At 42.5% G+C, this 17839-nt stretch overlaps 1 protein-coding gene across 1 annotated transcript in view; it reads left to right on the top strand.

The window, feature by feature from the left end:
- The window catches only part of ric1 (RIC1 homolog, RAB6A GEF complex partner 1), a 204942-nt gene extending 187566 nt beyond the window's left edge, over nt 1–17376 (top strand). Inside the window, 3 exon segments of the mRNA XM_085993734.1 lie at nt 5903–6080; nt 7085–7273; nt 12837–17376. Of these exon segments, the coding sequence (XP_085849860.1) occupies nt 5903–6080; nt 7085–7273; nt 12837–13131 (662 nt within the window). The 3' untranslated portion in view covers nt 13132–17376.
- The last annotated feature ends 463 nt before the right edge of the window (nt 17377–17839 follow it).

Below are 17839 nucleotides of genomic sequence, written 5' to 3'. Positions count from 1 at the left end.
AGACATACTGTTTCAAAATATCATCAGCAGACACATTTTTGTCAGAACTAGGATGTGTTTTCATTGGTTATCTGTTGCACAGCACATCTATGTCAAGCAGCCACACAGACTTTGAGATAAAAAATTAGCATCCTCAACAATGAACTTCCATTGCTCCACCCAGTTATAGTACCCTTGTGGGTAGCTGTCACTTGTTCTGATCCTGCTGCATCAGTCATTTTGTCTTGAGAAATAATTTTTGCATCTGATTTTTTTGCTTGAGCTCGAAATATTTTTTATTCCCATGAATTTTCTTCACCTCGAGCATCAATTTTCCAAATGCTCTCCTCACCAGCCTCCCCACCTCCACCCATCACCAGCTTCAGCTAATGCAGACCTCAGTGGACTGAATTCTCTTCTGCGCTGTGCTTCAGCTTCAGTTCTGTCAATTCAGTCCCATTGTGCTTTCAGCTGAGCAAGACGATTCTGATTCAGTACCCACTATTTTAAGAAATACTCAGAAGAAAACAGCTCATTAGAATTTTGTAGCTTCTATCTTTTTAAAAGCCATTCTGTTAGTGAGAGTCTGTCAAAATATCCAGGGCAACCAACAAATATACAGGCCAAATTGACACAGCTGTCCTTTAATGGCTTCAAGTTCCTTGGGACTGAGATAGGACACCATTGAAGTGCAATGATGGCATTTCTTGTCCATAATTGAAATCCTGTCCAGTAATGCCCAAGTAAAATCTTGAGAAAACCTAAGATTAGTACTCCTCCCAACCTTTCCTCTGTTGTCTAGCTCAGTGGAACTGTCCCGCTTGGTTCCATTCAGATGCACCACATCTACCGGTTTCCCTTTGTCTACTCCACTAGTTACATCCTCAAAGAACTCCAATAAGTTTGTCAAACAGGATTTCCCTTTCATAAATCCATGTTGACTCTGCCCAATCTTACTTTTAGTTTCTAAGTGCCCAGTTATTGCATCCTTTATAATAGATTTCAGCATTTTCCCAACTATTGATGAGGCTAACAGGTCTGTAGTTCCCCGTTTTCTCTCTCCCTCCTTTCTTAAATAGCGGGGTTACATTTGCTATCTTCCAATCTGCAGGAACCATTCTGGAATCTATAGAATTTTGGAAAATGACAACCAATGCGTCCACTATCCCAATGGCCACCTCTTTCAAAACCCTAGGATGTAGGTCATCCGGACCTTGAGATTTATCGACTTTTAGTCCCATTAATTTTGCTAGTACTGTTTTTTTTACTAATAATAAGTTCCTCATTCTCGTCACACTCTTCGATAAGGTCCCACACAAGAGGTTGGTGAACAAAATTAGGGCACATGGAATTGGGGGTAATATACTAGCATGGATTGAGAATTGGTTAACAGACAGAAAACAAAGAGTAGGGATAAATGGGTCTTTTTCAGGATGGCAGGCTGTGACTAGTGGGGTACCGCAAGGATCGGTGCTTGGGCCCCAGCTATTCACAATCTATATCAATGATTTGGATGAGGGGACTAAATGTAACATTTCCAAATTTGCTGATGATACAAAGCTAGGTGGCAGTGTCAGTTGCAAAGAGGATGTGAAAAGGCTTCAAGGGGATCTCGACAGGCTCAGTGAGTGGGTGAGAACATGGCAGATGGAATATAATGTGGATAAATGTGAAGTTATCCACTTTGGTAGAAAAAACTAAAAGGCAGAGTATTTCCAAAATGGTGAAAGATTGGGGAATACAGATGCTCAAAGGGACCTGGGTGTCCTTGTACATGAGTCACTGAAAGTGAATGTGCAGGTGCATCAAGCCATTAAGAAGGCAAATGGTATGCTGGCCTTCATTACAAGAGGATTTGAGTACGGGAGTGAAGAAGTCTTCTTCCAATTATATAGGGCCTTGGTGAGACCACACCTGGAGTACTGTGTACAAATTTGTTCTCCTCACCTAAGGAAGGATATATTTGCCATAGAGGGAGTGCAACGAAGGTTCATGAGATTGATTCCTGGGATGACGGGACTGTCGTATGAGAAGAGATTGAGTAAACTAGGCCTGTATTCTCTTGAATTCAGAAGAATGAGAGGGGATCTCATTGAAGCATACAAAATTATTACAGGGCTTGATAGGATGGATGCTGGGAGAATGTTTCCCTTGGCTGGGGAGTCTAGAACCAGGGGCCACAGCCTCAAGATAAAGGGTAGGCCATTTAGGACTGAGCTGAGAAATTTCTTCACACAGAGGGTGGTGAATCTTTGGAATTCTCTACCCCAGAGGGCTGTGGAGGCTCAGTCATTGGGTATATTCAATTGAAGTCGATAGATTTCTGACTAGTAAGGGCATCAAGGGATATGGCGATAGGGCCGGTGAATGGAGTTGAGGCAGAAGATCAGCCATGATCTCATTCAATGGCGGAGCAGGGTCGAATGGTCTACTCCTGCTCCTATTTCTTATGTTCTTCCAATCATAGCGAGGGTTCCCATCCCTGCCGCTTTGGGCTACCAGAATGGGCGGTTGGTCTCCTGGGCACTGCTCCTGGCAGCTCTGGAGAAACGGCCCCCATATGTGCGGTTTGAGCATGCGCAGTACCCCCGGCTGTCATAGCTTGCAACCAAACCGCGTTGTCCAAGCCCTGCCGGTTCCCCCTGCTATTCAGAAACCAGTTGTGAAGATAAGTGCATCGGGGCGAATGAAAATTGCCTGGAAACTCTGAGAGCAACTGGGGGAGGAAGGCAAAGAGAGAGACGCGCTCAAACTGGGGTGGGGGGGGGCGTGGCTAAGAAGAGAGTGAAACGCACACAAACGGGGGGAGAGTGAGAAACACAAACTGGGAAGGGAGAGAGAGAAACAAACTATGGAGAGAGGGAGAGAAAGTAACTGGGCAGGGAGACAGCTGGAGAGCAACACAAACTGGGCAGGGAGACAGCTGGAGAGCAACACAAACTGGGGAGGGAGAGCGAGCAACACAAACTGGATAGGGAGAGCATAAAAGAATTAGGAGCAGGAGCAGGCCATACGGCCCTTCGAACCTGCTCCGCCATTCAATAAGATCATGACTGCTCTTCGACCTCAACTCCACTTTTCCGCCCGATCCCCATATCCCTTAGAGTCCAAAACTCTGTCTATCTCAGCCTTGAATATATTCAATGACTGAGCATCCACAGCCCTTTGGGGTAGAGAATTCCAAAGATTCACAACCCTCTTGAGTGAAGAAATTCCTCCTCACCTCAGTCCTAAATGGCCGGCCCCTTATCCTGAGACTATTCCTCCTAGTTCTAGACTCTCCAGCCAGGCGAAACAGCTTCTCAGCATCTACCCTGTCAAGCCCTCTCAGAATCTTGTATGTTTTAATATCACCCCTCACTCTTCTAAACTCCAGAGAGTATCGGCCCATTCCACTCACTCTCTCCTCATATGACAATCCTCATCCCAGGAATCAATCTAGTGAACCTTCATTGCACCCCTTCTAAGGCAAGTATATCCTTACTTGGGTAGGGAGACCAAAACTGTACACAGTACTTTAGGTGTGGTCTCACCAAAGCCCTGCACAATTGCAGCAAGACTTCCTTACTCTTATACTCCAACCCCCTTGCAATAAAGGCCAACATACCATTTGCCTTTCTAATTGCTTGCTGTACCTGCATGTTAACTTTCTGTGTTTTGTGTACAGGGACACCCAAATCCCTCTGATCACCAACATTTAATAGTTTCTCACTATTTAAAAAAAATTCTGATTTTTCTACCTGCCAAAGTGAATAACCTCACATTATACTCCATCTGTCACCTTATTGCCCACTCATTTAACCTGTCTCTGTTCCTTTGCAGGTTCTTTGCATCCGCAAACTTGGATACATTGCACTTGGTCCCTTCATCCAAGTCATCAATATAGATTGTAAATAACTGAGGCCCAAGCACTGATCCTTGCGGCACCCCACAGCCTGCCAACTGAAAAATGGCCCGTTTATTCCTACTCTGTTTTCTGTCCTTTAAGCAATCCTTCATCCATGCTAATATATTACCTCCAACCGCATGAGCCCTAATTTTGTGTAACAACATTTCGTGTGGCACCTTATCAAATACCCTTTGAAAATCCAAATATACTACATCTACTGGTTTCCCTTTATCTACCCTGCTAGTTACATCCTCAAAAAACTCTTAGATTTGTCAAACACGATATTCCTTTCATAAAACCATGTTGACTCTGCCTAATCATATGATTTTCTAAGTGCCCTGATACCACGTCCTTAATAATGGATTCCAGCATTTTCCCGACGACTGATGTCAGGCTAACTGGCCTGTAGTTCCCTGTTTTCTCTCTCCCTCCTTTCTTGAATAGTGGTGTTACATTTGCTGCCTTCCAATCTGCTGGGACCGTTCTAGAATCTAGGGATTACATGGAGTAATTGGTACACCTTTGATAAATTTAAATTTTGTTAGCTGTTTGGGGTAACTTCTAATAATTCTACTTCACAATGGAAGGCTTATCTATGTTGTTCATGGAACCAAAAAAATCCTTTTACGTGTCTTCCCTATTCATATTGTTCCACATGCCAACTTTCCCACGACCTAGTCTGTGGTCCAGTTGAGAATAGATCTTCATGCTGTGCTATACTGTAGGGGGTTTTGCTACTTGCTTTGGCCAGTCGGTTGTGTCTCCGGCTGCCTTATCTCTGAGCGGTTCGGCTCGCTCCCCCCTTAGTTCTGATCCCCGGACTTATTGGCAGATAGCGATATAGACAAACGAGCAGACCAGTGGTTTGGTACAAAGAAAACCAAAATTTATTAACAGAGAAAATAAGATAACAATACTATACAAAAGGATGATATGAATGCAGTACACTTACACTTAACAAGGGAGGGGAAACGGCACATTGAGGGAAAATGGCTAAAATGACAATCCAGCAATCCCCTTAACTCCCACCCTCTACACCTAGCTAGATTATCTTGCGATGGGTCAGAAGTATAATGCTCACCGGTCTGAGATGTTGAAAGAAAAGCTTTGCCCTGTTGCCTGCCGATGTCACGTGGTCCCGCTGTTGCACAGACTTCACCATCCAGGTAGAGACACCCCAGTAATTAAAAGGTCTCTGACAGGGTATCCTACCTCTCTGGACGGGCTCTCCTTCGATGGTCTTCTTCCTTGGTTGATGGCGAGGCAGGGTGCAGGAGGCGAGGCGAGAGAGAGAGAATGGATGCTCGAGAGGCTAGTTATACCCCCCTCGGTAGCCCTTATCTCTACGCTCAATCAGCTCATTCTTTTGTCTGATATGAGCGGGCTGGAATTAAACAAAAGGTATTGATCTTGGCCCATCGACTTGGATGGCCGGTAATCGGCTCCTGCCGGTTCTGCAACTGCTCTCCTTTGTCCAACAGGTTCTTTGATGGGGGCCAGCCCAGTCTCGATGGCCCCGCTGATTATTTTGATTGTTTGAGCAAACACCTAATGGCCTTTTTGCGTAGGTCTGATTGTAATTGGGTTTGTCCCCAATGCATATGCAAAAGTCTTGTCTGGTTTTGTGATCTCCTTGCTGCAGACATTGAAATGCACAAGCTGTTAGATTGCCAGGGTCCGAATTGAAACCGACAGGCTTTCGGTCACGAGGTCTGACCGCAGCCATTTTGTTGTGCCCTGGATTTTAAAACTCAGTCTGACCAGGGTTTCTTTTTATAAAAAAAAAAAAAACAAATAAATCTTCGGGGAGGGGGGAGGAGAGATGTATGAAATTTTCGAATCCTTCAATACCTGTGCAGTTAAGAGAGCAAAAGAGCTTAGTATTCCTCTGTCATGCAAGTGTTTTTTGTTGCTTTCTAATTCTACTTATTAGCTTTTGCAATTCCATAGGTGTAGAAAATAGACTCAAATATTTCAAAAGTCTTAAAAGCTTTCTTATTCCTCCGTTAAATACTGATATCTTTTTATTTTTAGGTGATGAATGCAGTATTGGGTCAGCTACCGATCTCACAGAAACCAGTTCTATGGTGGATGGTGACTGGACTATGGTAGATGAAAGTTTTTCTACACTCAGTCTTACACAGTCTGAGCTGGAATATATATCAATGGAGCTGGCCAATAAAGGCCCTCGTAAGTCGCAGGTTCAATTAAGGTGAGTAACTTGCTTAACTTATTTGCTTTACAAGCCCAAAATCTGTTGACTGCAACAGCATTTCTAATACTCCATGTGAAAACAGGCACCCTAGATGCAAGGCGCTATTTTGTTGTGTCGAGCCCAGCAATCTCAGTGAGACATGAAATTAAGCCTTTTGAATTCCCCACATACCAGGTTCCTGATTAATCTCTTTTCGGGGGTAAGGGAGAGAGTGAGATAAAGACTCCAGTATTTATCCATGGATAAAATAAATTTAAAGGTTCAGACATCCCAGGCAGTTTTCTCACCTAAATCAAGAATGACCTGGCAGAGGCTTAGGAGTGGGCCCCAGCCTGCCCATCAGACAGTGGGTAGTGCAAGGATTGAGGAGACTAGGCCTATATTCCCTAGAGTTTAGAAGAATGAGAGATGATCTCATTGAAACATGTTAAATTATTACAGGGCTTGACAGGGTAGATGCTGAGAGGATGTTTCCCCTGGCTGGGGAGTCTAGAACTTGGGGTCACAGTCTCAGGATAAGGGGTTGGCCATTTAGGATTGAGCTGAGAAATGTCTTCACTCAAAGGATTGTGAATCTTTGAAATTCTTTACCCCAAGAGGGCTGTGGATGCTCAGTCATTGAGTATATTCAAGGCTCAGATAGATAGATTTTTGGATACTAAGGGAATCAAGGTATATTGGGATCGGGCGGGAAGGTGAGGGAGAAGATCAGCCATGAATGGCGGAGCAGGCTCGAATGGCCTACTCCTGTTCCTAATTCTTCTGTTATTGACCTAAAGGGAGCAATAAAAGTACTCTTGAGAACGTGGGAATAACTGCTATTTAATATTCTTGAATTATAGATTTCTGTTTTGAAGTAAAGCTAAAATTTGAAAAATATATTTTGGGATAATAAAAAAAAATTGGCCTAATTGAAGGTTGCTTCAAAGTGATACAAAAACCCTGAGGTTAAAAGTTTTGCAGCTACCTGTGTTACCTCTCCGACTGTTCTGTTCTTTCAGGTATCTGATGCACATTTTTATGGAAGCTGGCTGTTTGGAGTGGTGTATAGTTACAGCACTCATTCTCCGAGATTCTACAGTGATCGGTCAGATAATCAGTTCAATCCAACACTCCGAGATTCCCATGGATATTTTGCAGGGTATTAAAGACGGGATGCTAGCTGTGGATGGATGGGCTTCAACAGACTGGTAAGTGAGGTACCGTAAAGTCAGCAGATCCAGTTCGTAACCGCATTTATAAGGTTTATAAAAAGGATGGGCTAGTTTCAAATGATGCTTTTATTATTTTTACTTCACTATGTCAGAGTTAAATTTTTGATGATTTATGTCAAATACAACCTGTTTGATTTGGCCAGCTGTAAACTGCAGTAACCAGATAGGCCCAAATTTGCAATGGCTATTTCTTTCCCATAAGAAGTTTTTTTACGCAGCAAGCTGTTGTGATCTGGAATGCACTGCCTGAAAGGATGGTGGAAGCAAATTCTTTCAAAAGGGAATTAGATAAATACTTAGAAACATAGAAGATAGGAGCAGGAGTAGGCCATTCGGCCCTTCGAGCCTGCTCCGCCATTCAATGAGATCATGGCTGATCATCCAAATTCAGTACCCTGTCCCTGCCTTCTCCCCATATCCCTTGATCCCTTTAGCCACAAGAAATATATCCAACTCTTTCTTGAATATATTTAATGAACTGGCCTCCACCGCCCTCTGTGGCAGAGAATTCCACAGGTTCACCACTCTCTGGGTGAAGAAATTCCTCCTCATTTCAGTCCTAAATGGCTTACCCCTTATCCTTAGACTATGACCCCTGGTTCTGGACTCCCCGGCCATCAGAAACATCCTTTCTGCATCTAGTCTGTCCAGACCTGACAGAATTTTATAGGTTTCGATGAGATCCCCTCTAAATCTTCTAAACTCCAGTGAGTATAAGCCCAATCGACACAATCTCTCCTCGTACGTCATTCCTGCCATCCCAGGTATCAGCCTGGTGAATCTTCGCTGCACTCCCTCCATGGCAAGAACGTCCTTCCTCAGGTAAGGTGACCAAAACTGCACACAATACTCAAGGTGCGGTCTCACCAAGGCCCTGTACAACTGCAGCAAGACATCCTTGTTCTTGTACTCGAACCCTCTTGCTACGAAGGCCAACATACCATTTGCCTTCTTAACCGCCTGCTGCACCTGCATGCTTACCTTCAGCGACTGGTGCACAATAACACCCAGGTCTCTTTGCACTTCCCCTTCTCCCAATCTATTGCCATTCAAATAATCTGCCTTCCTGTTTTTGCCACCAAAGTGGATAACCTCACATTTATTCACATTATAGTGCATTTGCCATGTTTCTGCCCAATCACCCAACCTGTCCAAATCGTACTGGAGTTTCACGACATCCTCCTCACAGCTTACCCTCCCACCCAGCTTTGTGTCGTCTGCAAATTTGGAGATATTACATCCAATTCCCTCGTCCAGATCATTAATATATATTGTGAACAGCTGGGGTCCTAGGACCGATCCTTGCGGTACCCCACTAGTCACTGCCTGCCACTCGGAAAACGACCCGTTTATTCCAACTCTTTGCTTTCTGTCCGCCAACCAGTTCTCTATCCAAGTCAATACCTTGCCCCCAATCCCATGTGCCTTAATTTTGCACGCTAATCTCTTATGTGGGACCTTATCGAAAGCCTTCTGAAAGTCCAAATACACCACATCCACTGGTTCTCCCTTACCTATTTTACCAGTTAAATCCTCAAAAAATTCCAGTAGATTAGTCAAGCATGATTTACCTTTTGTAAATCTATGTTGGCTTTGTCCGATCCTGTCACTGCTTTCCAAGTGCTCTGCTATTACATCTTTTATAATAGACTCTAGCATTTTCCCCACTACCGATGTCAAGCTTACCGGTGTATAATTCCCCGCTTTTTCTCTACCACCTTTTTTGAATAGTGGGGTAACATTAGCTACCCTCCAATCCATGGGTACTGTTCCAGAGTCTATCGAGTTCTGGAAGATGACCAGCAATGCATCTACTATCTCTAGGGCCACTTCCTTAAGTACCCTGGGATGTAGACCATCAGGCCCTGGGGATTTATCGGCCTTCAGTCCCATCAATTTTCCTAACACCATTTCCCTACAAATACTGATTTCTTTCAGTTCCTCCCTCTCATTAGACCCTATGTTCCCCAGCATCTCTGGGAGGTTATTTGCGTCCTCCTTTGTGAAGACAGAACCAAAGTATGTGAAGGAAAAACATTTACAGGGCTATGGGGTTGGGGGGGAGAGCAGGGGAGTGAGACTAATCGGAAAGCTCTCCCAGAGCACAGACATGATGGGCTGAATGGCCTCCTATTATACCAAAAATCCACATCTTAGAATTATCTACAGATTTCTACTTGCTGTAGCTCAGAAAACCTCCCAGGATGGGTAGCGTAAGTCATAGGTTTCCAGGCTAGCCAGAGGGCCCCATGGGATCTGTAAAGTCTTCAGATTTCTGTCGGTCTGGAGCCAGGCAAACAATGTCGAGAATTTTTCATTTGTTACCTTATTGGCACATTGCTTTTGTTGCTTTGTATTAATTTATTTTTAATGGGGTTTTTTTGCAATGGATGTCAGTTTTTTGTGCCGTTATTAGACTTTTGGAAATTGGAATAATTGAGTCAGTGTTTGCAGGGGGTGCTTGGGCATGTGTAGGCTATCCCCCACACAAAAGGTTAAAAAGCATTGGCATAACTCGTGGTATATTAAATGTTTTATTCCTTTTAAGAGCTGTAGTAGCACTTTTTGAGCCATTGGCGCAACCACTGCTAGAAATAATCCTGACCAAGCAAGTTGGTTTGCTATAGCAAGTAAAGTGAAAAGAAAACTGTTAGAGGGGGGAAAAAAGTAAGAAAAGTGATGGGGGGAGGGGGGGAAGAAGCCAAAGTGAAGAATAGAGATGAAAGTGAGCGAGAGAGCAAGAAAGAAACAGCGTGGAGGAAAACTAGAGAGAAGGAGGGACGAGGGAGAAAGAGAAATGAAGGCGGGAGTGAAAAATAGAAGTAAATGGACTTCAGAAGGGTTTTTGTTTTTTGGTGAGGCCCAATCTGAAAAGGTTTGAGAACCACTCTTATTAGATAGTTCACTCAATGGCAATTGGCTTGAGTGAGTATATGTGGACAGTCCTTCTGTGTCCCTAACATTGATTTGTTGGTTGCGCCTATGTTCCTCACCACATCAGAAAGTAAGACCAAGATGTACAAAAGATACATACCACAACTTGGTCAGTTACCTGTAGATAAACTGGCATGACATTGAGCCATATAATTCTGGCTGAATTCCTTCCTGGTTTATTTTCTTGGTAAACCGCTGAGTCCCATTAGGTATTTTATTTACATCATGTGTTTTATTGAATTTGAATAATTTAAGTTAAATAAAACTTGTGGCATTATGTTGCTGTCATTAGAATTTTACAATGTGGTTGGATACTAATCGGTGTCACCATCAGAGCCCAGTCTATTTGTGTTGGCTGGTGTTTACTGTCGAGAGATAGCTTGCATATCCGTACTCTCAGCACAGAACTTCTCGCACCAAAGATTTAGATATCGGGAATTCGCCCCCCACTAATTTCCAAATTTCTGATGAGTGCTGCCCGAGAGCGAGGCTTTGTGCCGTATCATTCCGCTTCCCGTCTTTAACGGTGAAAGTAAAACCCTTCACTTTTAGGGGAGGGTGTGGCAAGGGTGAAGTGTATTCTACAAGCTAGCTGCTCCAGCTGCTGCTTCCTCCAGGGTGGAGATCCACAGTGGAAGCTCAGAGCAAAGAAAATAAACAAGTCAAGACAGCAAGGTACACAAGTGAAGGAGAACGAGGTCAGTGAGAATGTCTTACTTCCGTGAACAGGTAGATAGTGGTAGAGAGTCACTGGGATGTGAGAGTTCAGTAATATTGAGACACCAGAAAGAGAGGGAGATTTATTTTCCCTTTCTTAGTAAACTGAATCATTCTTAACGCTGGATACTGCTGGCAGTAAAAAGAACTACTGCAAGTAAGCCTTCTACAAAAGAAAAAAAAAATCCTCACCAAGATATAGGAGTAGAAATTCGCCCTGGCCCAGAATTCGCACTGCCCAGGCTATGCATGCCCGCATCAGGAGGCCAGCCTGAAATTGGACCTTGGGCCTCGGACCTCACCTAAGTCATGTAAATAATCTTGTCTGCCTCCACATGCAGCCTGTCCTTTTGTGACAACTAATTTCAGGCCTACGTGCCCGGTGGGGGAAAGTAGTGCAGCAGGCGTGGAATATGGGCAATCGCGGCCGGCAACAACTGTCAAATACTGTGTAGCTGAAAGCACTACTGCTCCTCCTGACTCCACAGGAGGCTTTTATAAAAAATTAAAAAAAACATTTTTTAACAGCACATCTTAAGCAGCAGACGCTGAAGAATTCTGAGCAGGACAGGCCCAATGCCTATCCTACTCATCGCATCCCAATTTCACCATATTTACATAGGGACCTGACACCTGAAAAATGGCCCGGCCTAATTTCGGGTGTCCTTGGGGCGCAGGACATTGGTGCTTGAAATTTAGCCTTTTGCGCCTCTAAAACTGACACGAGGTACAATTTCTGCCCCACTGACTCCTTGCTTGGGGTATGGATTCATGGACACCTACTGTCCTTATCCAAGTAGCTATTCCACACAAATGACTGCTTGCATTAGGTGGCCATTCAAAGCCTGATTCTGTCCTCGCCTGATGCCCACACGTACATTTTCCAGCAGGGTTTGCTTTGTAGTAGTTACGAGTGGGGACCCTGGCTGATTTTCTCCACTCTTACCCAGGGGCACTAATGCTAATTCTAGCGCAACTACCATTGCCTCAGCTGAGATCACACAGACTGAGATTTGAACGACGTAGTTGCCAGAGCTGTATTGCTCAGATATTCACTGGCTAAGCTGAGTATGTCTTCAGGGAAGCTTCAGTATTTCCTTGAGCAGAATACCTCTTTAAAAGAAAATCTGGGGGATAGTTTTTTCTTCCAAAATCCTTTGATCACAGCCGTGTAGATTAAGTGGTGGGTATGCTCATCTCCCATCCAGAATGTCCCTTGTTTTCAGTTCCAGCTCCACTTCATTTCCCTCTGCTCTTTACCGAACTCCTGGTCTGGAGAGAAAAAGCTGATTCAGTTAAACCTGCCCCTCAGTTGCTGATCCTGGAGTGCCAATGAATGCAGCTGTTGTTGTCATTCTCTCATGCCATCAAAACAAGATAGTTTCATGGTCAGTGAGCAACAGCATATTTGGGAAGGAAGCCAGGCCTATTGGGCATAAAGCAGGAGATTTGTGCAATTGCTTAATGGAGAAATGGGTCAATTAAGTGTTGACTGTTTACTTGTTTAAGTATTGACAAAGGAAATTTATATGCTGGTGTTTTCAGTAAAATTTTTGGAGGTTAAATTGACAGATGACCTTAGTGTAATTTATTAATTTTGTGATCTCTCATGTATATATAAAATGACATGTTAGCCTGATATCTTTGTTTCTAAGCCTTTGAAGATTGTCTGGTTTTAAATGGCTCCAAGGTTACTAACAGCATGAAACATAATCTCTGGAAATGCAAGAATGTCTCTTCATTTGTTTGCATGTATAACAAATGGCTGAATAAATATTCCATTGGGCAGTAGAAGTTACCAAAGTGAGAGCAGAATTCTACTGTTGTTTCATACACACACTTTTTTTTCTCCCCCCCCCCACCCCCTGTGCTGATTTAATACTGCCAGCCCTGGATACAAGCCATTTCTGAATCGCATAAAGCCCCAGCTGCAGAAATTGAACGAGGCCACGGAGGAGCAGGTTCAGCCTGAAGCTTTTCAGCCCTCGAACCGCCTGAGCATATCAAAGGCAGTGGAGCCCCCCAGCCCTTGGGCAGAGGACAGTAGAAATACAGTGAGTCACATTAACAGTAGCCAGAATGATGGTGGTGGGGGTATCAGCAGGCAGGAAGAAGCTGGCCAAGGAGAGGAGGAAGAGGAGCAACTTGTGGATGAAGGGAGTTACGAGTGCTCTCTGTCATGAATGGTTATTCTTCAGACAGCTGTAGTCCAAACTTTAAAAAGGCAAATGAATCATTGGTGCCTTGTGTCAGTGTTGTGCACATGTCTTACCGCATATTACAGGAGAATTGTCTCATGTACAGAAATAAGACTAACCCCAGTTTGGAACAAAACGCAACCTTCACATTTCACACTACCAAAATAAAAGTGACATTTTGATTACTGAAGACACTTCTGCTGATGTATGCTGACATGTATAGTAATCCAATCCTGAGATTATCTCTGTAAATACCATTTTTATCCTCCTGTGCTCCCTGGCATAATGCAATGCACAAGCTGCAAGATGCTCTGAAAAATGCATTAATGATAGCGAGGATGATTTCATGGAAATAACAGTTTCTAAAAGTAGTTACATTTTATTGCTGCATTTGTAGGTACTTGACTCTACCACCAGTACCTTTGCGAGATGCTCCATTGTGCTTTAGTTGTGTTTGGATAATACCTCGGTTCTGACATGAGTGAGGGAAGGGAGTCTTGCAAAGATGCTCTCAGGACAGAATTAAGCGCCCCACATTCTATATCATTTTTCTCTGTCTGGAGAGCATTAAGGAAAGTTGCTGTACAAACTGAACATGACCCAGGTGAAAGGGCAAGTACCAGGCACAGATTTATTCATTGACAGTGTTAGGAGCGATTGAATGGCTGAGCAGTTGGAAGCACTGATGTTTTGACATCTGAATAACTTAATAAGCAAGTATGAATTTTGAGTCTAAATGTAACTGCAGGTTTATCTGCTGTGATTTGTCTGTGTCCATAGTGGCTTAGAACTTCGCCATCATAGAATAACGTAATGGTCCTACAAAGTATTTACCACAAAACCTCTTTTACATTATTCTGTAGCATTTTGTTTTAAACAATCTCATTGCTGTAAGGATAACTAAGTCTTGTGATTTTTCACAGGGAACTTGCTTGCAAATTGCAGGGCAGTTGTAAAGTCAGGGGTGGGTGGGAGGGGAACGATAGGATTTAGTTAAAAAGACAGTGTTACTCCCAATGAAGTACAAGTTGCTTTTACTTTTGCAAAACAAAAGTTGTTTAAAATGTTGTAAGTACATTTGAAAGAGGCGAGTGCTAATTCTCTGTAGCACTTGTCAGTTTTTCCTTCTGGCACCGAGCTCTGCCCTCGCACGACTCAGTAATGGGATATTTTTAGAATCCTATTCCCTTTTGTATAAGATATTCAATTTTCATTTTATTTAGATACCACAGACTCCAGCTGCCGAGGTGCATGCTAGTAGTGACTATGTCCTCATCTCCGGTTGGCAATCTCCACTGCGCTGATCTCAGTGAAGCTGTTTAGATTGCTGAGGACTTGTAGGGAGGGGGGAAGAGAGTGGGTACAGCTCCTCGGTGGCGGTTCCTGGAGGCAGGGTGCTGGTATACCCAGGAATTGGTGCCCACCATGTTGGGGTTGCAAAGAAGCAACGGGTTGCATGCGTCCAGCTGTTTAGACCACCGGTGCTGTATGGTTTACCTCCATACTGAGGCCTGGAGGATGAGTGCAGTGCAGACAGATGTTATGGTGAGTTCAGCTTCTCTCCATACTATTCGTGAGTAGCTCCTGTACCTGCAGTCTCCCTAGCAAGGGCTCAACCTTGTACTAGTCCGCAGTCTAACAACCAGTTGGTGATTAATCTCCTAGGGAAGAGAGATGAGCGGAGTCTCTGGGTTGGCATGATTCCAAGATGATATCCCTGATATCTCACATGTACCCTCTGTGCCAGACTCTCAAATCCATTACCTGAGCCAGATGGTCTCAGTACTCCCAAAGGACTATTGAAGACTGACCAGCCATCCTGGCTTACCAATGGAACTGAGGGCTGGGATTTTTTCCCACTTGACTCCAGCAAAGCCAAAGCCCTAATGGTCCTGGCTGGAAAAGCAGCGGGGTGCTTACCAATACTCCATGCTTAGGCTTGGCAGTTTTGGCTAGTTTAATTCCCGCAGTACCCCTGCACACACTTAAAGACTCTTAAACTTTGGCTCTTCCTAGGCTCTCTGGACTTGGGTAAGTGGGGTGTGTCTCTGAGGGAATATGTGCACTCCATATTGGGCAAACAGAAACTATTATTGTTGATCTCTGTGGTTTAGAGACTGTTAAACATGGTGCATTTCATCAAAGTCAAAACATAATCTATTGCACAAAAGGTAATAGTTTCCTAAAATGACCCTCCTTGGGTCTGTGGTGAGTCGGCTGCTAGTAGCGGGAACTTCTACAAATCATGCTACTTGGCACAATCACCGGATATTTCACTGTGACATCACTAGTCTTCAGGAAAACCCATCACCACTTGCATGGCATAAGACATGTGCACAACATGTGTACGAGACTCTGTTCAACTTAATTTTGAAACCTGCTGTGTTGGTGCTTTAGGAATTGATCCTCTGGTCTCAAGTATTTTGTACAGACCTTTTTTCTAAAAAAAAAGTGCATTTCAGATTCAGTTTAAAGTATAATCACTAACCAAACTGCTCTTGCAGCAGCTGTTTATATTGTACAGTGTTCAAGCGCAACTATATGTCTATGCATGTGTGTTGCATGAGCCTACGGTAGCTGTCAGACGTTAGAAACTGTGATGCTGTTTAAATCGGAACTTGGTACCCTGTTGTAAGATCTTTGTGTGATTTACATTGTAAAATAAATACCATTGCTTTGTAGAGGGGCTGGAAAAGACCCTTTTTATGAAAATTATACATAAATCAGTAAGACTATTTTAACAGGTTTGAGTTTAGAAATGCCTTTATTTATTGCTTTTCCAAAAAAAACTCAAGCTTTTGTTCTAGATGCAAAAAGTATTTTTATGTAAATAAAATAAAGCTATGTAATCATGTGTTTATACTTGCTAGTTAGGTGTACAATAAATATAAACCGTAACAAGCAACATCCTTTTTAATAGCTTTTAATAAAAGCTGTCATAACTAAAGCTTGATTAAGATATTGATCCGTTTTCAAGGGAACAAACCCCCAAACTGATTCATTTCCTACTCTTGAGCTGTTGGACAGTAACCTGTTTGAACAAAGTGCTGCAGTGTATTTAGTGGTACCGCCTTCATAGCTGTTTCCTTGCATCTTAATGCAGATAAAATAAAAGTACCTGAAGCAGTATTAAAAGACTAAGATAGCATATATTTGTTACAGTGCAATTTGAACAAAAAATGCAAAATGTTGCTTATTTTATACAACGAAATTGAGTAGTCTATTTTTATAGCTAAACTGAACTTAAATGAATTTTGATGTGGACCAAATTAGTAACCTAGCCCTAAGCAGTAACTAGTATACTAATTGTAACTGTATTGAACACATGCTTCTGTTAGGCCTGTAGGGAAATGATGGGTAGAAACAGAATTATTTAAAAGGGTAATATCTCCTTTAAAAGGGATTTTTTAAAGCTTTATTTTGTTTAATGCGATTGAGGAATGTGAAAAGAGTTGAGACTGGATTCATGTTGTACATGTACCATACAGTAAGACTGACAGCCTGTTGCAATACAGATACTAAACAGTGTGCATTGATTGGTTAATGAGCCCTAGAATTGGCTGGGCTAAACTGAGGCCAGATTCTTAACTAATTTTGAAGTGTGTTGAGCATCATAAGTACACACTACAAGGTTAATTATATTTTGGACTATCTTGTCTGTTTTCATGCACCGTAGTACCTTCATATTTAATTGTAGTGTTTAAATTGCTTGCATTTGAAGTAATTTTTGATTTTTTTTTCCACTAGTGTACTCAATATTCAGTAAAAATATATTTACAAAATTTCCTAACATGCCCATAAAATAACAAAACACCACAAATCTAATTGGGAGCAATCCAAAGAACTTTTTAAAAATTAGACAGTAGTTCCAATGTTGTGAAATTTTCACCAAGGTCCCAAATGTTAAAAATCTGACCTAGTCATTTTTATAAATTAAGTAAAGCTATGAAAATCCAACGATAAGACACTTTTCTTCCTGTAAAGTTTTATTTATAGACAAGATGGTTAACAATGGCACAGTTTGCCAATTGAGTATGTTGTGTTTAGCATAACCTCATCAATGACTTTGCAACATGGGTATGAACCTAGGATTATTTCTGCAAGAATCATTGATGCAGTGCACAATGCTACTTTGTGGCAGTTCTTGTCTGTACAGTACTATCAGAAATTATTTGCTATTCTTGTTTCCTGTCACATGTACAAATTTACAGCAATAAACATTTTTGATTATGTAAGTGTTCTTGTTTTACGGCTGTTCCGAAAGAGGGGTGCTTATTTCATCTCTGGATTGGTTCCTGGCATATGTGGATGGTTGTGTGTGCAATCTGCAAACACCATTAATTGTCTGAAGTTTCACAGGAATCTGTACAGTTCATTTTTTAAAGAAAACTGCACAAGCTTTTATAAAAGCTATAAAACAGAATATTGACAATTTTGTGATGTCTAGGATGTTGATTTTAGATGATACAAGTTAAGGTGATTCTAACCATGTCACTGATGGTACTCTCCTCACTGAGAATTCAGACACAAGCATTATACTTCTCTACATAAATGTGGTTCTATCTAAACGTGGTTTCTCTCTGCAATCTATTACTACTTGTCTCGGTATGCAAAAAAATTGCAATTTCCCCAGACCTCCCCGCCTGCGATTAGATTTATTTTTGTTAATGTATTTAGCTAGAATTATTGACCC

This window comes from Somniosus microcephalus, chromosome 1, assembly GCF_052327205.1.
Source record: "Somniosus microcephalus isolate GS21.2 chromosome 1, FLI_Smic_1.0, whole genome shotgun sequence".
Classification (NCBI taxonomy): domain Eukaryota; kingdom Metazoa; phylum Chordata; class Chondrichthyes; order Squaliformes; family Somniosidae; genus Somniosus; species Somniosus microcephalus.
Note: the sequence above shows the minus strand (reverse complement) of the source record. Positions and strands in the feature narration are given on the sequence as shown.